Source organism: Taudactylus pleione, unplaced genomic scaffold (assembly GCF_031769625.1).
Source record: "Taudactylus pleione unplaced genomic scaffold, aTauple2 ptg000015l, whole genome shotgun sequence".
NCBI classification, from domain to species: Eukaryota; Metazoa; Chordata; class Amphibia; order Anura; family Myobatrachidae; genus Taudactylus; species Taudactylus pleione.
This window is the reverse complement of record NW_028284417.1, coordinates 16,827,960-16,850,270: the sequence shown is the minus strand read 5'-3', so window position 1 is coordinate 16,850,270 and position 22,311 is coordinate 16,827,960. Positions and strand designations below refer to the sequence as shown.

General features: G+C 41.0%; 1 protein-coding gene across 1 annotated transcript in view; it reads left to right on the top strand.

Moving 5' to 3' along the window:
- Positions 1–22,311, top strand: part of SNAP91 (synaptosome associated protein 91) — a 148,436-nt gene that overhangs the window by 58,071 nt on the left and 68,054 nt on the right. The window contains exons 3-6 of the mRNA XM_088471880.1: positions 2,090–2,232; positions 5,883–5,958; positions 15,900–16,002; positions 16,642–16,735. Coding sequence (XP_088328006.1) covers positions 2,090–2,232; positions 5,883–5,958; positions 15,900–16,002; positions 16,642–16,735 — 416 coding nt within the window. The remainder of the gene's footprint in view (positions 1–2,089; positions 2,233–5,882; positions 5,959–15,899; positions 16,003–16,641; positions 16,736–22,311) is intronic.

The window sequence follows — 22,311 nt, the reverse complement described above, 5'->3', positions numbered from 1 at the left end:
ATTGGAAAAATACATCTTTCATGTGATTTTTAGTTAAGTGAAAAAAATATTAAATTTTTTTTTATTAAATGCTGATGCTAAATACTCTATAATATAACCCACTAGCTGTTGGCACTCATTGTTTTTCTTTAGCCAACTGAAGCACGGGGGAAGTTATTGATGGGAAGTATATATGTCCCAGGTTTTTAACTGCTGTGTGGTAATCATCCAGGTAATGAACAGCGTTGATTGCGAGACCACCTGTGAGAGGTTGATAAAAGGTGTCCGTTTCCCTGGTCAGTCTGGGGGATATAAACTGGAGGCCTGTTGAGAGACACTGGTTTTGCTTGATGTACTTGCTGTGCTAAATTGCTATTTTGCATGTGAGTTGGACACTAGGGGGTATATTTAGTAAAGTAAGAGTTTTGAGAAATGGAGATGTTGCCCATAGCAACCAATCAGAATCGAATTAACTAACAGATAATGGCTAGAATCTGATTGGTTGCTATGGGCAACATCTCCACTTTTAAAACTCTCACTTTAGTAAATATACCCCTAGGTCCTTCCACCTGAAAGGTAACTTGTTAGAGCCGGGCACACTAGGATTTAGATTTGTGCCTTGTTTATTTTTTGCTGATAAATAAAACGAGCAGGTCCTTGTACGGATGCACTGAACATGTGAACTATGGATTGGCTTCTGCAAGAGAAGCGCAGCTGGTTACGGCACCCCTAACTTGATCTTGCGGAAAAGAAAATGTTGTCAGGATAGAAGTTCTAATGGCATAAACCCCCTTATTATAGAGCATTTGGTTAGCAACCCTGTAGGTATTACATATACGTTGCCATCTTCATATCATCTTAAACAGGACTGTAATAAAGGATAAGAAATTACTCCACTTTTACCTGTCACAACAAAAAAAATATTTTGAAAGTTTTCTATAAAGGTAATTTTTCATGAAATGTAAAATGAGTTTTAATAAAAAGCAAAAGTCAGTTTGTTCTCTTTAAGATAGACATTAATTCACAAGAATCCTGTTGGATTATGTTTTTAAACTGTTGTCTAAGGGACAATTCCGGTAGATGCGATATTGGTAAGATGTTATCTGCGTGGCATAGGAACGCTCGGAATAGCTGCACATTGCGACTGAAACATCACTACATTTATTTTGCACCCACATAGGGGTGTCCAGTAAAATGAACAATGTTGAGCTACAGTATCAGCGATGTGCGCAGCCGCACATTATGTCCCAACATCATGTTGAATTGAATGACTCCCTAAACTTCAATGTGTGGCACCACTATTCAATGAGCTGGCTGGAACAGCTTCCAACTGGTTTATGCAAACATCATTTACTCTTGCATTCCAGTTCTGAACATCTTTCTTAACATTTATTTCAGGAACAGCAAACCTATTCCCTACTAGGCATGTAAACTTCTGAGACTTTTCTAATACAGCAGAAACCAATACCCGTGTTGTGTATGGTGGTAAAATAAAGTTTGCTTAAAGAGGAACACAAATCCATATTATGTGCCCTAATGATGAAGAAATCCACAATCTGTTTATATAGTTGGGGACTGTCGTTCTCCTCCTCCTCCTCCTCCTGATACTTGCACCTGACCACCTGCGGACAATATGGGGTTCTCTGGCACATAATTGCGCCAGCACACCGGCCTACGTAGAACACCCGCTCCTGTCTGTTCAGGCGCAAGCAGGTGTAAATGGCAGAATCGTGCAGAACTAGATGGGCACATTGCGTGCTGCCACTTTTCTGGATATCCACAGAGCTATTTGCTATGTGTGGTGCTTGGCATTGCCCCTGTAATGTAGTACTTGATTTGCTGATAAGATTGCCATATTTACTATATTTATATACATTTTAAAGGTGTTCTTTATAGGTCTACTTTGATCTGTCTTTCATTCTTTGTTCCTTACAACTAGAGCTCAAAGTTGCTGAATAAAATGATTATCAACCTTGTAAATGCAACGAAGTAAATTCTAATTGTATTTAAGATTTTTACTTGTTTAGTTAATGCTCTCTTTCCATATAATCAAGTTGACACAAACACAAAGCTACACTTCAAAGTTTTTATTTCTTTTTTTTCCTCTTAGATTTAATACAAGCCACCAATGAGACAAATGTGAACATCCCTCAAATGGCAGACACACTGTTTGAACGAGCTACAAATAGCAGCTGGGTGGTTGTGTTTAAAGCCTTAGTCACAACTCATCATCTAATGGTCCACGGTAATGAGGTGAGATGGTCTGATATCAGAATTATTACAGCACATTTTAAAAATGTTGTGTTTTGTTGTTACGAATACAGATTATTGTACCTATAATTTGTTAACTGAACACATGGAATTGTAAATGAAGAGCTAACAATTTCTAATGCGGGAATGGGAGCAAGAACGTTAAAAAAAAATTATCCTATTTTTAATGCAGTTTACTGGAGTTTGTAACAGAAAATAGTGTAAATAGTGGATGGTTTTAAATGAGCCCTCAATCTAATACGCTTCTGTGTTGATTATGATCCCATGCAGTGATATAACCAAATAGAATTTTTTTTACTTTATTTAATTTTCTTTATTTTCTGTGTGGCATATTTACTTGAATTGACGTGAGTTGTATAATGCTTCCTTGTCCAAAGCAAAATGTAAGTATGAATCAAGTCCAATGTAAAAAATAAAATCCCTGTAGACCAAATAATTCTAAAACGTCTAAAGCTGGGTGCATAATTTAACAACTGATGCCACCAATCCGATAAATGCTCCAATCCAACAAAGTGAATATCTGATCGGTGCTCACCTGTGCACAAGGAGCAATTTCTTGCTCAGTGTGTACTTTTCTTTCATGTTTGGAATGGGATGGGGAGGACATGAACGAGATCCTGTGTGCAGCACACGCGATGTCATTCCCCCGATCTGACCATTGCACAGGAGCGTTTGAACTTGTTTATTGACTTTACTCCAATGATCCTGCATCCATCTAATTAGATAGTGTATCCAGCATAAGACTAACAGCTGACCTCACTATGCAGGAGCCTCTAAAAAAAATAAAATAAATAAATAATAATTCCGCCAAATAAAATCTATAATTTTTACATCATAATGGTTTTATAATGTACAATTATTTTTCATAATAGTTTGGTTTCATAAATACAATTATTCAGGCTTTTGAACGGTTTGCGTTATTCATTAGGCTACAATTACCTCTCCTGACATAGTGGCTTTTATTAGCTCTAAATTATGTATATTTGTTAGACGCACAGATTAATTCTCTGCACTTTCATAATATAGTTTAGCAATGTATCTGATTGCATCTAATAATGGTACTATATAAACACGCGCAAATTATATTTATAGAAATATATAGTGTTACGAAACATGTTATCTAAGAAATCATATACACAGTCACATCAAAAGTTGGACTTCATACTCTCTTAAAATCATTTGTTTGTTTTGTCCTGGAATAGTGGTTGGTTTAGCCTCATTTATATCCTAGGTTAATCAAGAGCGTGAGGACTTCCCAGGACTACCTTTTCTTACTTGTGGTACTTTTGTGTGTTTGAATCTTTGTTGTAAATTGGACATTTTAGTTGCACCTTAAATGTTCTCGTCTGCAAAAGTACAATTAAAAGGTGCAACATGCATATATGGAAGATCTGATCTCGACAAGCTCACCCTTTGTGCAGATATTAAGTCATTGTGGTGTAGAAATGGTTGTATGTGCACATCAAGGAACACCTCCAAAGCTGTAGCTTCTCTATCGCCGCTTTACATCATATGCATCTTGCTCTTAAAGCACAACTGTGCACCTATCCTATACTTTGCAAAGAACACTATCCCTTCACTGTGCTGCTTTTCTTCTGCCAATGCACCGCAAAAGCCAACATCTTGCTTCACTAACTCATGTTCAACAAGCATACTGGCCAAGTCATGTAGCACCAGCAAGATCTGTGTCTGCTCTCCAAGGGCTTAACATCAACACCCACTTAATTGCATCATCTCAACTTTTAACCAATGTGCTGTTAAGCAAGAGTGGAACTTGTCTTAAACACTGCAGGGATTCAATGGGGGTGGAAACTTACCTAATTGTTCCATCCCTCCTTATACTTTTTGCTTAGTGTGGGGAGGAGGTGCTCTTGATGTCATCAGTCTGGGAAGGTTGTGATGTCATTAAGCACTGCCTCTCCCAGGTCGAAGACATCATATATTTATACAAGCCAGGAAATAGGGGGCAGAGCATTCCTCCCATCCTGCCACCCACAGACTTTGGTTTAACCTCGTTTTAAAGAGAGAAGTCTATTCTCTGGTGGTCTTGTGCGAACACCAGTGACAGCATTGCACTGTAGAAATCATGAAGTCCTGCGATGTGCACCTGTACACACTTGGCAGCATCTGCATTTAGAAAAATGGAGTCCTCTCTCTCAAACAATGTGCCCCCTTAGTAGTGATCACCAGACAAGAACTGCTTATATTCTACAGAAAGTATTATGAAGTCTAGAGAGCAGGGTGCACAGACCTCCCCCACTCAAGTCAGTAAACACAAATCCCCCGCTCCCCTCATTTGAAGCAGTTTGTTTTTTTTAAATTGGTGTCCTTTTGGGCTACCATATGTTTCTACACATTTTATGCGCTTCATTCAAACTCCTGAAGAGAGAAAAAAGAAAAACCATATTCACATTTTCAGGTACAGATTGTATTCTGAAAACCTATGGGCGGAATTCAGTTAGCCCCGTTAAGTTAAGATCACTAGTAAATGTCACAAGTACTTCATCTGTAGAACCACTGGGGATGTTGCAAATCTCTATGCGACTGATACTCAGTAGTTCTACTTTAGCTACATCCTCAAGTGTTAGTTTGTGCCATTGTTCTATGACCTCAAGAGGAGGTTCCTAATAACATTTTAGTTGCATAATTTTTTACGTGTGTGTGTTTTATAGTAGTCACAAGAGTTTTCCATCTATGAGATAGTCAGTCAGGATTATGAAAATCACCATGTTGTAGTCAGTCTCCTAATAGGACGTATTGCATATCTGTCATATTTATTATGTGACCCATTCACCCTTAATCCCTGTCCTACCTGTTACACACTTCTAACTTAAGAGACCCTGACTATGTGCCTGATTCACTACGGAACGCTATTGCGATAGCAGCTGCAATTACACAGGTCTGCTGTGAAAATGTTAATGTGTGCAATCGCAAATCCGTCGCACAGCCAGCGTAGAGACGCCCACTTGCCGCTATCTCACATCTGTAATACCATGCAGTGCTGCGCATGCATCAGGAACACGCACAATTACAACAGGTCTGACCTTACTCAGAAATTGCTAACCTTGTCGCACGCAGTGGGTACAAAAGCTGCGTATGCTGTCGCAGTGGCTAATTTATGCACACCCAAGCAACCGCGTTCAAACGGACACACGCCTGTATTTCTCCAACCACCCCCGTCACTAACCCTAAATGCTGACGTCGCGTCCCTCTTTCTGCGATGGCTTTGTATCTGCGTAAGTGATCGCAGTGCGGTTGTAATGCTAACGCATGCACAGTGTGATGCATGCGCAGTGCGCATCATCGGCCGATCTGCGTATGCTGTTGCAGTTGCGATCCTTGATGTATCGGGCCCTATGATGTTAGAATTTGGTTGTGACCTCTCTTTTAATGTTTTACTTGTTTATTTTAATGGATTTTATACAGTATTTTTTCTAAACTTATTTGGGCAGCTCCATATTTCAGTTCATAATCTCTTATTTCTTTAGTAAATATTGTATATAACATTATATGTATGTGTCCATTGATGCATGCTTTAGGAACAAGATGGTGTAGATATGCCAGCATGCATTATGTATGTTATATTTTTATGGTGCATTCTTTAAAATGATGTATTTTATATTTTATTTCAGAGATTCATTCAGTATTTGGCCTCCCGGAACACTCTATTTAACCTTAGCAATTTTCTGGACAAGAGTGGATCACATGGTGAGAATTGTATGTTTTCCTCCTAGTGTATGTTAAGTATTTTTTGTTTTATTATTGTGCTCATTCATACATTGTAGCAGGAAATATAAATATTTGTCTTTGTAACCTGTTATGAATCTTGTCCACAGCAGGCTCTTCCTAGAGAAAAGAGGGCCTGCTAGACCATTATGTAGCTCACAAGTTTCCCTATTTTAATTGTAGAAAAATAGCATTTTTAATATAAGATGGAAACGTATTTAGCACTCTGTTTTAACCTCCAAATTAGTGGTAATCTTTTTGGATTGTATTCTAGCTCTATTTACAAATTAGTGTTAGTGGTCTGATTTAATGCTATTTTTCTATCTGACAGTGTCATGGGAAATATTATAAATAGACTTTGGGCCTCATTTATCAACTAGTTTTATCATACGCAATGAGGGTTAAAAGTTTGCGTACTGTATGATAATGGTGCTCCAGCCAATCCGCTCCCAACTGTCATCTGTTTGAAAAATTACTGTTGGAAACTGATTGGCCGGAGCACCATTTATCATACGCAACAAGTTTTAACACTCATTGCGTATGATGAAACTCGTTGATAAATGAGCCCCTATATTTTTATAAGAATCATTTTGATTTTTTTTAGATCCTGATCTTTCTCCCCATTTCATTCATTTCAATTCACAATTTTCTTTTTCATATACATCACACATTCTGTTTTTAATAATTTGTCTATCTAGTGAAACCAAAGTTGTGTTTTACTATATATCAGAAATAAAGGTTTGTAGTTAATGTTTCTGTGAGTTTTTCATGTGCCCCACTCCTTTTTTTTTTTTTTTTATACTTTTGGAAGTTGTAATTCATGCCAGAAATCTCTGATTGTAGTATGAGCAACAAACACTTTTGAGATCATTACAAATGTAATAGCCTACAGGTAGTGCTCCCTTCTGTATACCTGTCTTTCACTATCCATGTGTGCAGATTTGTCTCCTTGTAACAGATGTAACAGTGTTATTATATTTACTAACCATGCAAATTTTATGTTTTGGGAAAATGGTTCTACAATCATGGCAACTACTCAAACACTTTAATTGATAAGATGACGCATTCTGCAGGAGTCACACACTTGTACAAAACTATTCACATAGAATGATGGTCACCCAAAAATGGTGTTAGACCTCCCCAGTCCTTAGATGCCCTAGTCCTACTTTTTTCTACATTAGGGCTGCCTTGTTCTCTTGTGCAGTAGATGCATAGTGTAAGGGCAAATACAAAACCTTTAAACAAAGACCTATATGTCATACCTTGTATAAAATATCCTTATATTTTTGTTTAATATAAATATATGGTAGCACTATTTACTTTACATAATTAGGGAGGAATAAATGGCAATGAAATAAAAATGTTTATTATACTATGCAATAATACTATTCCACTATGCTATCAAATGTAGAATGATATAAAAATTGATTTTGGTGGATAAGGCGCAAAAAGTTATTCACTGTGAAACATGCAGATCATATAGGAGAAAAAAAGGGAAAGTACTCTCTTTTGCTGGGGCACAGTATCTGCTTCTGTAGTATAAAACTTAACTTTTAATAAGTGTATAAATATAAAAGGACTAACAAGACTAGACAACAAATAACAGAGATAGAGCTGAATATTTTAGCAGTATATATGAGAGGGTATCTCATATTAGAGCAGTATATATGAGAGGGTAACCGTGACCATCTTGTCTCATCAATATATATGAGAGGGTGTCCAATACCCTCGTATCTCAGAATCTGGTATATAAAGCGTAGCAGCCTATAAATGTGTATTGACTATATCCTGTAGTTTCCATTCCTGGCAAAAATTCCCAACGAAACTAATTTTGTTGGTATCCGTATTATCCTTCTTGCCAGGAAAGATTAGATTATCTCTTTCCATCTTGCTCACTTGAAATTGGGCATTTTTAATTGAGCGTTTACTATAACCTCTGTCCTTTAGCCTTTGACATAGTTCCACACTTTTCTCCAGGTATGTGTCCTTTCTGGAACAATTTCTCCGCAGTCTTAGGAATTCTCCTTTTAGGTATGTTCCTTATTGTTGGAGGAAAATGCGAGCTATTATGATGTAGGACACTATTAGTAGCTGTGTCCTTTCTGTAAAGTTCTGTCATAACGTTACCTTCCTCTCCCATAATGATGTTAAGGTCCAAAAAGTTAACCATCTCTTTGCTGATGTTACTTGTGAGTTTCAAATTTAAGTTCAGATTAAGTCTGTCTATGAATTGATTTAATTCAAATTCTGATCCTTGCCAAATCATAAAGATATCGTCAATATATCTTTGCCAAGTAGTTATATGGTATGTAAAAATTTCCATGTCTTCATTAAAGACGTATTCTGCCTCCCACCATCCCAAAAACAAATTTGCGTACGTGGGTGCGCATGCCGCGCCCATCGCTGTCCCGCGTATCTGGAGAAATAATTTATTATCAAAGGTGAAATAATTTCTAGTGAGGACAAATTCCAGAAGTTCCAATAGAAATTTGTGGAATGGATTAAGACCTTTCATGTTAAGAAAGTACTTAACCGCTGCTATCCCATATTGATGTTGAATGCTGGTATAAAGTGATTCTACATCTAGGGTGACTAAGATGTAGCTGTCATCCAACTGGACATCATTTAGCTTTCTTAGTAAGTCCGATGTATCTTGGAGATACGATGGGATCTTTAGTGAGAAATACCAGACTGTTTGAACATTTTGATTGTATCCCATTACCTTGATATCTATTATAATTCTCCATGCTGATGTGCATATACAGGTCACCATATATATATACATATTTATACCTAGTGTATTATTGCGGACATTTATACAGTGCCTTGGTAATCATTGTACTTACCTGGCACCCTTATTTTGAATATTATGAATTGACACAGCGGATTACAGTTTCAGTTTATACTTCAGAGCTTATCTGTTTATTCGTTATATATTGTTTCTCATATGTTCACCTATTGTACGAATCACATTTCTCTGCTATAGCAGCAGAGATATCACATACTTTTAACCACTAGGCATAGCCTGATTACTGGCATTTATAGGCTGCTACGCTTTATATACCAGATTCTGAGATACGAGGGTATTGGACACCCTCTCATATATATTGATGAGACAAGATGGTCACGGTTACCCTCTCATATATACTGCTCTAATATGAGATACCCTCTCATATATACTTCTAAAATATTCAGCTCTATCTCTGTTATTTGTTGTCTAGTCTTGTTAGTCCTTTTATATTTATACACTTATTAAAAGTTAAGTTTTATACTACAGAAGCAGATACTGTGCCCCAGCAAAAGAGAGTACTTTCCCTTTTTTTTCTCCTATATTATATTTCACTCTCATGGGTGCACCTCTTTTTTGTCATTATTACTTTGGGATATAATCCCGTTACTGATTTCTTTAATTGTATTGGAGTCTTATCTGCCTCATCTTTCCATCGATACAGTGTTTTGGTACCAGTGCTTAGGGCTTCCCAGCACCCCTTTTCCCTATATTTACAAACATGCAGATCACCAAGATGTGTAAATTGGCTTGGTCATGAAATGAGAAACTATCCAATCTTAAAGTTCATATAATATCCATATTAAAGGACAGGGCAGTAGAAGAAAGGACAAGAAGTGACAGGTTATGAGGCATATATTGCCTGAGGCAATAGTTCTCAATCATTTTAAGCTTCTGGCACATTTGTGAGATAATAGTATAGTAGCACACAGATATACACACCGCTCAGTGCGCACAGATTTGCTTGGTGATTTGGAGTAATGATTTGTGGGAATGCTTCAATAGTTTGTGGAAATAGGGCCTGATTCATTACTGATCGCAACAGCATACAGTCTTTTTTTGTTGCGTACAGCCAGGGGCGGCTTGGGATGGAAAACCAGCCTGGGAAATTTCTGGAAGCAGCCCTAATGGGGGAGGGGTCTGTTGAGGGGGCAGGGTTTGTCAAGAGGGAGGTGGCGGGATACTCTGAGTTGGATGCAGTGGTGGCTTTCTTTGCGTCTATTGCTGCAGCTGCGCAGGCGGCATAATGCTAATGCTGCTACAGAGCCCTTCCCTGGTGTACATCCGTGCGTCTGAATGTGCAAGACTGAGACGACCACTTTTAATACCTACAGATGCATAACTCCCCTACAAGATGGTGGCCATCTTCAGTATGCACCACCCCGAACTTGGTAGTGCCCACATTTTGCAAATCTCCCCCTACACACACACTCTTTCCCTCTCCTGGTGGTGGCCATCTTCTGCATACACCCCCCCACGGTTGTGCCCATATTCTGCATAACCCCCCTTACACACACACTCACACTCTATGAGGGGAGTTAAATTGCAGGCGAAGGGTGCGAATTGCCATTGCCACGGCGTTTAAACGCCAGCACCAGCAGCCTGTCTCGCACCCTTCGCTGAGTCAGCCGAATGCCCGATTTGCTCAAAAGTGCTTGCTACCCTATGGGGTAGCGAACAGTTTTCAGCGAAATCCCGCTGCCGTAAAGTGCGGCTGCTGCCTCGCAGGTTCTGTGGGCGAATGTATTCGCTACTAATTGAATTCCCCTCTGTCTTCTGGTGGTGACCATCTTCTGCACATCACCTCCCCTCTTCACACATACACACACACACACACCTGGTTGTGTCCATACCCCCCTACACACACACACACACACACACACACACACACACACACACACACACACACACACACACACACACACACACACACACACACACACACACACACACACACTCTCCCCCCTGGTGGAGGCCATCTACTGCATATACTTCTGTGTGTGGGACACACACACACACACACACACACACACACACCGACCTGGTAGTGCCCCCACCTACACACACTCTCTCTCTGGTGGTGGCCATCTTCTGAATACACCCCCACACACACCTGGTAGTGCCCATACCCACCCCACCCTACACACACACACGGCAATCTTCTACATACACCCTCCCCGCACACACACACCATGTAATGCCCATATTCTCCTCCTCCACCTACACACAGACATCTGGTAGTGCCCATACCCCTCCCCCCCTACACACACACTCCCTCTCCCCATCTTCTGGATCCCTGCGCACACCTGGTAGTGCCCATACCACACACACACACACAACACAGAGTCTCTCTCCCGTGGTGGTGGCCATCTTCTACATACACCCCCCTTCCCCCCCCACCCCACACACACACACACACACACACACACACACATACACACACACACACGGTAGTGCCCATATTCTCCCCTCCTACACACACAATTTCTCTCGCCTCTGGTAGTGACAATCTTCTAAATAAACTCCCCTGCACACACACACTCACACATACACAAACCTGGTAGTGCTCATAAACCCCTTGCGCGCACACACACACCTGGTAGTGTCCATACCCCCCCCCCTTGCACACACACATACACACCTGGTAGTGCCCATATTCCCTCCCCCCTACACACACAATTTCTATCTCCCCCGGTGGTGGCCATCTTCAGCATACACCCTCCCCCACCCACACACAACCACCTGGTAGTGCCCATACCCCCATTTCCTACACAAACTCACACTCTTTCCTCTGGTGGTGGCCATCTTCTGCATACACATACACACACAAAACCCGGTAGTGCCCTTACTCTGCATCCCCCTCCCCACACACGCCTACCTACCTGGTGCTGTCAATCTTCTGCCTGGTCTGGATCTTCATATAATACAGCAGTTCAGCTTCCACCGAGAGCCCGCCCCGCCTCAAATACTTGTGGCCATGCCCCCTCCCATGCTGTCTACTGTACTGGCTCCGTGCACAGGGGGAGAGGGTGTGATTGCCTTGTGTGTAATAACTGCAGCCAGGGGCTTGTCAGAGAGAGCAGAGGGCAGCTGTCGGTACATAATCCTGTGCTCCATAGTATTGTTATACTATGAAGCTCATGGTTGTATACTGCTGGCTGCCTTGCCCCCGCCCTCTGTCTGACAAATCCCTAGCTTCTGTTACACATAATAATGGTATCTTAGTGCAGCAGTGTGACGGAACATGGTGCCCCTCCTCCTGGCTAAGCTACTCACCTGCTGTCGTGCTCCTGCTCCTCCCGGCTGCTCTTGCTGTGATGCTGCTGCTGCTACTTCCCGGAGCCTCAGCAGCAGTAACATTCCAAGTCCGTCGGCGTCCACCCGCGTAGCCCCGCACCAGTGTGATGATAACTTTGAAGTGCGGCTGCCCGCTTCCGGCACAGCCAAATTATCTGTGTCAGCCGGCCCGGCAGAGGAGGGGATGGGACCGGCCCAGCGGGAACCTTCCCGCCGTCCCGGTGGCCCAATCCGCCCCTGCGTACAGCGTATGGACGGCTACACTGCGTTTACGCAGAGCACGGTAAGCTATCGCAGAGTGATTGACAGGTAGTCAGCGTTTAGTGGTGGTGACGGGGGAGTGGTTGGAGAAACACAGGCGTGCCTGTCCGTTTGAACGCCATTGCATGGGCATGCATAAATTAGCCACTGCGACGACATACACAGCTTGTGTACTCACTGCGTACAACGAGTTTAGCAATTTCTGAGTAAGGACAGACCTGTAGTAATTGTCCGTGAGGGGACGATGTTACTCGATGTTAGACGGCTTTGTGATTGCAGTCATTAGCATATTTTCGCAGCAGACACCCGTACGTAATCGCAGCTGCGATCACAATAGCAATCCGTAGGGAATCAGGCCCATAGTTTACACAACAGAGAATATTTATGGAACATTGCAGTTTTAATACAATACTGTACAGCATCATCAGGCCATGCACAGCCCCTTTATAATGACCAGTGTGCAGTGAAGCACAACCCTGTCTGAATTTCTCAATAAGATACTTGTGTCCTAGGGGTGCCATAAAAAAAAAAAAACACTAATACATTCGGGCGCTGTGATTCAAGAAAGTTTGGGAACCACTAGGTTAGACTAATATTTGGTGTGTTGATTTATTGCATCTTGCTGAAGGCTCAGAGTTTAATGACCTTTTGGGTTAAAGTTTCAGCACATTTGAGTAGAGCTGATATTTAGTAATACATTTATCATATATTAAAATACGCTATATTTTACGTGACAAGTAATTTTGGATAAAAAGAAAACCATATATGTGAAAGTGTTTTATCCAAGCACATGGAGAAGTATTGTAAGCCCCATGGGTAAGCTTCGTAGTGCAGTGGTTGGTTATAATAAAGGTGTGGTTTTTGTTTTTTAGTGGTGACTTAAATTCAATGGCTGCAAGGGAGCACAAATCTTTTCCATTCCAATTCAGTAGTGCAAATGCATGACCTCGACCAGAAGAAGGGCACACGGGGGAGGGCCTTGCTCATTTTTTATTGTAAGCTTGGGGTGGTGTGTATGATGTCTATTGTAAGTGGCCTACAAGCACAGCCCACTGTCACCAGTAAGATACAGCCTAATACAAGAATTCAACCGTTCACTAATGGGGGGCATCCACTAGACAATTTTATCCCTGTCCAACCTCTTAACGATTTTCCTTTGAAGTTTCCCTTGAAATATGATCTTCCACTCTGAACGATTTGCAAAAGATCTAACAATAAACTATGTAGTTTTAATCTGTGATTGAGAGCTTTCAGCTATAGTGGGCAGATAGTGGTTCATCGTTTGATCGTTCAGCATGAACGATGTGTAAACGATTTTTAAGCAATCAAGTGAAATTGACCTGCATGTTCAGTCGATGGAGGAGACGATCAAATGACCAGCGGGAGCGCGCATCGTACATCGTTAGAAACAATTACTGCACGATTTGCAAACGATGTTTGAACGATTATCGAACGATTTTATCATAATCGTTCAACTTTATCGTCTAGTGGATACCCCCCTTAAATTGATTGATAATTGTCTGAAGTAGGTGGACTGCAGACTACAATCTGGAGGGCTCAGCAATTCATGATGCTGGTGGAGATACTAATTATAAACCCAAAATGATCAAACTGTAAAGTACATAAACTGGCCCATAAGTAGACGTGAGGAACATTTTATTATTACAGACTACAAATAGCTATTGGTCAGAGAGAAATCTGTCTTGGAAGCAATTAGCCTATTGCAAAAGCTTTCAAACAGTTACAGTATTATACCATTTACTGAAGGTAATATAATATACTCAGACAGTCCTACTAATGGTAACATCTTGCAGGGAGCAGGTAAATTATAGAAGACCAAATGTATGGCTACTGCCTCCTCTGTCCAACCTACCAGATTATGTAGTTGTCTGCCTGCATGTGTACAAATTCTGTGTTGTAAAATCATAAATTCTCTTTTAGAACTGTATTTAGTAGTGCGATACCACATACCGTAGATATGGGAGCTTGATTCCCTCTGCACATAAAGTCTCATGGGTATATTTACTAAAGTGTGGGTTTTTAGAAGTGCATAGCAACCATTCAGATTCTATTTAACATTTATCTAGCACCTTCTATAAGATAATAGAATATGATTGGCCGCTATGGGCAACATCTCCACTTCTAAAACCCACAATTTTTATTAAATAAATCCCTCAATTTCAGTATTTTCTATCTTGGTTTTCTTATCTGATCAAAGAATAGATTGATTATTTATTTGTTTTTTTTTTAAACCATGTCCTCGTACATTGTTGCTGCAGTTGTGCCAAACAGCCCCTCTTGGCGCACCAGGTCCTGTTCGACTCTGCTAGTGACTGGTGTCTTTTTCACCAGAAAATGCATCTTAGTCGCAATGTGATGCGATTAGGAAGCACCAGGACACTGTGCCGTGTTTAATTTGATATGCGACTCTTGTATATCTTTGCGTGACTGAATCTTTGAAATTGTATGCGAAGTGCTTAGATGAAGCGACCAATAAATTTTTCCATGCCAAATTGCACATACAGCATCATATTTATCAGTGCAGCCTTCTGGTGCGTCCTTGTACGGATTGCGACTAGGATACATTTTTGCTCGAAAGATGTCCGGCGCTAGCAGAGTCGCACAGGACCTGGCAGCTCACTTGTAAGAGGCGTCCCGCGCAGTAGCTTAAGTTCATCCCAGTCGCCCGGAGGCAAGTTATAAATTGGTGCCCCCCTCCGTAACAGCCGCTGACACTGTAATGTAGCAATTCGCATGCAGGCAGGCTATAGACAGACGAAGGCAGCAGCTGGTGGTCTGACATGGAGCTCTCCACTAGTGTATGGTGGCTTCTCAGGTGCCGGGAATGGGTGCCATGTATTGGGCGGCCGTGACAGTACAGTCCGGGTACATAGTTACAGCCCTAAGTGGGGTGGACAATGGAGGAGGTGCCCCTTCAGAGCTGGAGCCCGGCGGCATGTGCCTCCATTTCTCCCATAGTTCTGCCCCTGGTCCCACACTACATGGCATATTTAGGCTAGATGTATGAGGACACATCTGTACATGACTATTTATTTTTGAGCAATTAAATCCTATTTGAAATCTCACAAGTTTTAATGGATTTGTGCCGCATAAAGAGAAATAAAATAGTCTAACAGTAAAAAGTGGTTATAACGATCCATGATTTTAAAGAGAGGTCATTTCGATCATCTAGTACTTGAAATCCATTGTATAGCTAGGTGTGTTGGCAGGCTTAACTATCCTTATTAAGCATTCTCTTTTCTGCATGTGATCACTGTCAAGTTGACCAGCTTTAGGGCTTCCTGTATGTTTATTATTTTGCAGAAAGCCCAATATTCATAAAAATGGCGTGTGGGTGGTGTGAGGGCAGCTTTACAATTCTGTTATAGTGCAATTGGCTAGGTGGCTCACAGTATGGAGATCTCAAACAGCGATTAACATATAGAATGTTCTTTTAACTTCCCTAGTGATAAGCACTTGCCCAGCTTTGTAGGGTCATAAATGTGTATATATATAAGGATGATGCTGTGAATCATTTAGTACATTACCTTGTTAAGTCCCTTTTTTTTTCTTCCAGGTTATGACATGTCAACATTTATTAGGCGCTACAGTAGGTATCTTAATGAAAAAGCCTTCTCCTACCGACAAATGGCATTTGACTTCGCCAGAGTAAAGAAGGGGTAGGACTATTTCCATTTTCTTTTTTACAGAAAATCATTTTAGATGATACAATCCATTTTTTTTGTTCATTTGGAATTGTGGTAATAATGTAAATTCTTTGGTCAAACTGCGTTTTTGTGTCTCGAATAACAGAGTACATATTTCAAAATATACCCCCTGCTGTAGAGTATGTATCAGATAATATGCCTCTACTATAAATTATACAAAAGTATTTTAAATTATTAAGAAGTTGCCATGTAAAAGCTGGAGGAAGCTTTATAAGGGGACGGAAATCCAATGTTTATGTAATAATTTACAGTAGGAAATGAGTTCACTCTGCTTTACTGGTCCTTAGCTAAATTTGCTGAGGGCCTGGCACATGCCCTAGTGGTCCACCAGAATTGGGTCTGTCATTGCCATCCCCCCCTACCCTCGAAGCGGTGTAGTGGTTGTACCCCTTTACAGGAGACTGTTCAGCCACTGGACTTACTTGTATATTCGAAGGATAGTAACATGCTTGAAAACTACAGTCTTGTACTGAAGGTCATTGCCTACTTTTATAATCTGTACTGAGCAATTACTGAAATGACTACTTTATCACATATTTAAAGAAAATATTAACTCTTACTATGTTAAGTTAACGTGAAGTCTCTTTTCAGAGCTGAAGGAGTGATGAGGACAATGGTGCCAGAAAAGCTACTGAAGGGAATGCCAATACTACAGCAACAGATAGATGCTCTGCTTGAGTTTGATGTGAGTTCACCAGATGGTTCATTACTATACATTTATATTTGCTTTGAGCCCCAACTAGATTAATGTTTCCATATTTTGATGTAGAGAGCTCCTGATTGTGTACACACCACAGTTTGCTTAATGCTACCGGGTCACAGTACAATACTATACCGTAGGTAGAGACTTCTGCTGGATAGCTTCTACATTGCGCTTTATTACAAGAATGAAAAACTGCTCAAAAATCAACTCTCTCCTGCCCTCCTACATCATTCATCTCAAAATGCTCCACACTTGTTCCACAACTGCATCAACTACCTCCAAGACCTCCTATTTGCCCCTGAATAGGTCCACCTGCCCCTTAGACCACCACTTGTCACATAATATGCATACATACGAGCCCCCAGAGCATTTACTACAAAGCCTCCTCACAAGGATGCAGGACACCTCTGATGGTGCTGCATGACTTCCTTTACCTGCCGTGTAGGTCGACTTCTGTTCAGATTTATTCTCTGCTTTAGAACAAACTAGCTGCAGAACCCGGCTCCACTTGGGTGAAAGTCTGTGATCTGTCTCTCCCTAGGCAGCTGGCTCCCTCCTTCAGTGTCCTGCACTCTGGTGATCTCTGCCACTTACACTTGAACAGCAGGTACACCAGCGCTTTTATAATTTGGCTCCTCAGATGGCAGTTGCCCTCTTTACAGCAGGCTCTGGACTCCCCTCGCTGCTCACAGCAAAACCTCCTCTTTGCCCCCTGACAACCGATCATGATGATCCTTGGACTAAAACCTGCATAGGGAAATTACCTACACAATGGTGAAAAACGCATCACAATCGATTCAGTAGTTCTGGAGTTTATCGCAATCATACAAACAAACATTCTCATTTATAAGATATATAGATCAGGGAATAAGTCAGATTGTGAGTGCTCCAACTGTCCAGCAGGGGGGCATCAGTAACCATGTCAGTGGTTCCCAAACTTGTTTGGATCACGGCACCCTAGAGTATCAACACTGTTTTCACGCCACCCCTAAGCCAAAAGTTTGTTATTGAGAAATTCAGAAAAAAATGTAGTGAAGTAAATTGTTCTTACCTGTCATCCTTAGGTTTTGTTATATAGTGGTGGACAGGTTTCTGCTTCTGTTTGTGCACATATTTACATTACAGTGACCAAACTATGTCCTGGAGAGGGAAGAAGAAAAGGGTAGTAGGAAGTAAAAGAAAAACTTTTGCGCACATTCTCTGCTTTGCGAATACTTCATAAATGAATGTATTGCACCCCTGTTATATTTTGGGGACAAATGTTATCCCTCGAAGGGATGATTGGGGGTTTCCCTTCAGAAACACCCTGGGTATAATCCAGAGCTGGATGCTATTGCAGTAGCGGCCGGTTCTTTTGTCGCAATTGCTACTGCGTCGCTATTTTAATGCCGTGGCTGATGGGCGTCCTATTGAAATGCCTACCGACTGTGGTGCGAATGAGGACCCAATATCTGTGCACAATTCACCACACCATTGGACATTGCACCCGCTCTATGGCAGATGCAGAATGTTCGTCTGAACCTGGCCGCCGGTGTCCGTGCAGTCGCTGATGGCATGCCCGCATCTGGTAGGCACACACACACCCCCAGTTACCATCCCAAAACGTTCTTGGAAATTGCATGGATCTCCATCAGGACGCATGCGCAGTACAGCTCGGACGTATGCACATATAGAAACAATCAGCCTCTTGCACACACCTGAATCAACCCCATTGTGTGAATAGAATCTTCTGGAAGCAGTACATAATCCAGATACAGCTCCTGGGAACAGATTTGCATTTACAATATGTGGATTTATTCCATGTACAGCCGTCCAGGTATAGAAGTGAGGCTAGGACAGATTGAAAAGGTGCATGGGAAGGAAAGTTATTTCTATATGGCTTCCTCATAATTCAACTGGTCAGTATGCCTTTAAATGTCAATTAAAAAGGTTTTAGTACAGATTATAAATAATCCGATTATTAAGGACGTTGGCCAAATCAAGACGGGTTTTAAAACTGTGGTCTCTTGCTGTTCTGCAATGCTACTTGTAAAATGTCAGAACCATTATAGGAAAGTGCAGTGTTTGCACTGTCAGCAGGATATTAGCCAGGAGTGGATTTGTGGCTAAATGTGCACATTTAAAACAAGAATATCTTATGCTTTGGTTTACTATCCAGTGTCCTCAGCTTGTGATATGTATTTTTATTGAATTGTTTTCCACTACCAAAAGTGTAACTGTTGGTGCTTTTTGGCTGGAGCATAATTGGTAAATTCTAATCAAAGAACTGTGCAATATGCAATGCTAAATAATGAGGTCAGATAAGGGGCACTGCGATGTAACTGTACATTGCATCGCTGTACGCACTGTGCAATCTATCGTACAATGACACGATGTATCGTTACATGCTGCCTGTAAAGCACCACATCTGCCGTGGAAACGTCCCAACTGATGTGCAGCACATCCGATGGGACGATTCAATGAATGACGGCCGGGAACGTCTGATTAGGCATACGCACTATACGATGTGTGCGATATATCATTCTGATCCGCCTCTGAACGATATATCGGACTATAGATTGTACATAGTGTACCCAGCTTAGGGGACCGAGCTTGTCTTTTTCTCTAATGCTTCCCACACATTACAGTCTTTGTTTCTGTTTTGATAGTGTCTATTGTCTTATGTTGCCACATAAAGTACAAATTTTTCCTCAAATTGAAAATTAATAGAACCACGCCTCAGAGATTGTTAGGTGACTTTATACACCTAAGATTTTAATTGTAATGTAATTGTTTCTGGTCACAGTGTAAAGTGTACTCTCTGTACACACCACCATATGTGTACTAGTTGCTGAAAATAACAGAAATACAATTGTAGTTGTTTTAGCACATGTACAAGGGTTTTGTCTTTTTTTTGTTTGTTTTTTTACACTTTATGGGGTAATGTTAAGTGAAAAGATGCTAGATGACTATCCAGGATTGCATCTGAACTACTAATCTCAAGATAGCAGAGTAAACCATACCTTACGTTTTTATCATGGGTTACTACTGAAACCCACAAGTTTGAACTGTGTCCATAAAGGCAGATTGTATAAGATGATATACAGTCAGGTGCATAAATATTGGGACATTGACAGAATTTTCATATTTTGGCCTCTATTCACCACCACAATGGCTTTGAAATGAAACAAACAAGATGTGCTTTAACTGCAGACTTTCAGATTTAATTTGAGGGTAATTGCATCCAAATCAGGTGAACGGTGTAGGAATTACAACGGTTTCTATATGTGACTCCCACTTTTTAAGGGGCCAAAAGTAATGGGACAAACTAAACAATCCTAAATCTAACTTTCACTTTTTAATACTTTGTTGCAAATCCTTTGCAGGCAATTACAGCCTGAAGTCTGAAACACATAGACATCACCAGACACTGGGTTTCATGCCTGGTGATGCTCTGCCAGACCTCTACTGCAAATGTCTTCAGTTCCTCTTTGTTCTTGGGGCATTTTCCCTTTAGTTTTGTCTTCATCAAGTGAAATGCATGCTCAATCGGATTCAGGTCAGGGGATTGACTTGGCCATTGCATAACATTCCACTTTTTAGCCTTAAAATACTCTTTGGTTGCTTTTGCAGTATGCTTCGGGTCATTGTCCATCTGCACTGTGAAGCGCCGTCCAATGAGTTCTGAAGCATTTGACTGAATATGAGCATATAATATTGCCCGAAACACTTCTGAATTCATTCTGCTGCTTTTGTCAGCAGTCACATCATCAATAAATACAAGGGAACCAGTTCCATTGGCAGCCATACATGCCCACGTCATGACACTACCACCACCATGCTTCACTGATGAGGTGGTATGTTTTGGATCATGAGCAGTTCCTTTCCTTCTCCATACTCTTCTCATCACTCTGGTACAAGTTGATCTTTGTCTCATCTGTCCATAGGATGTTGTTCCAGAACTGTAATGGCTTTTTTAGATGTTGTTTGGCAAACTCTAATCTGGTCTTCCTGTTTTTGAGGCTCACCAATGGTTTACATCTTGTGGTGAACCCTCTATATTCACTCTTGTGAAGTCTTCTCTTGATTGTTGACTTTGACACATATACACCTACCTCCTGGAGAGTGTTCTTGATTTGGCCAACTGTTGTGAAGGGGTTTTTCTTCACCAGGGAAATAATTCTTCTGTCATCCACCACAGTTGTTTTCCGTGGTCTTCCGGGTCTTTTGGTGTTGCTGAGCTCTCCGGTGCGTTCTTTCTTTTTAAGAATGTTCCAAACAGTTGATTTGGCCACACCTAATGTTTTTGCTATCTCTCTGATGGGTTTGTTTTGATTTTTCAGCCTAATGATGGCTTGCTTCACTGATAGTGACAGCTCTTTGGATCTCATATTGAGAGTCGACAGCAACTGATTCCAAATGCAAATGTCACACCTAGAATCAACTCCAGACCTTTTACCTGCTTAATTGATAATGAAATAATGAGGGAATAGCCCACACCTGTCCATGAAATAGCTTTTGAGTTGATATTCCCATTACTTTTGGCCCCTTAAAAAGTGGGAGGCACATATAGAAACCGTTGTAATTCCTACACCGTTCACCTGATTTGGATGTAATTACCCTCAAATTAAATCTGAAAGTCTGCAGTTAAAGCACATCTTGTTTGTTTCATTTCAAAGCCATTGTGGTGGTGAATAGAGGCCAAAATATGAAAATTCTGTCAATGTCCCAATATTTAAGCACCTGACTGTATACATGACTAGGTTTGAGGACAAGTGGTTTGTGTACGATGCACCTTGATATATGCAGAAAGCTTACAATCTAATAGGGAAAGGACACAGATGATACAAGGAGACAGTGTGCCTCTTGAGTGGAGATTCTGGCAGGTATACCAGTGTGAGTAGTATAGGTGGAAGAGGGGTAAGTGCAAACTAATAAAGAGAGGTTTTTAAAGAGTCTGATTAGAAGTGGTAGGGAATTCTATATGAATGGAGGTGAGAACATTGCCATGTGGGATTCTAACAAGCAGTGCATGTGGAGGAAAGGATGTGCCAAAGATAAGAGACGCACCTGGTTCTTTCCTGGTTCACCTTTTACTTTTCCATCTACTCCTAGAATAGAAAGTACTGTAATAAAAGCTAATGGAGTTAAAGGTGTGTAGGAGAAGAGGTTGTCAATCAATCCAAGGATGGTGTGGTGCGGTTGTAAACATCACTGAATCCTTTGTGGAGAGGTAGTGCTCTTGTCAGTCTGTCTCTTCACACCTTTAATATTATTCTATATAATGAAGGACAAGGATACTCGCCAACAAATTATATTTTTTTTAAAAATCCGCTCATTTGAGCTTTTTATTGCAACCAGACAATCAGGTAAACATCATAGAAAAGAGCAAATGTTTCGGGGCAGAATAATGGCTCCTTAATACAATAGGATGCACAAAGATGTACAGTGTATAAGGGCAGAGTTATAAGATGAAAGAAAGCTATCTTGGCAGCGGAGGTCCTCCAGCAGTGCTCAGCAGTGCAAGAGCATTTTTGCAGGTCTGTTTGATCATGTGCCATAAGCTGAGGTTCGCAGCA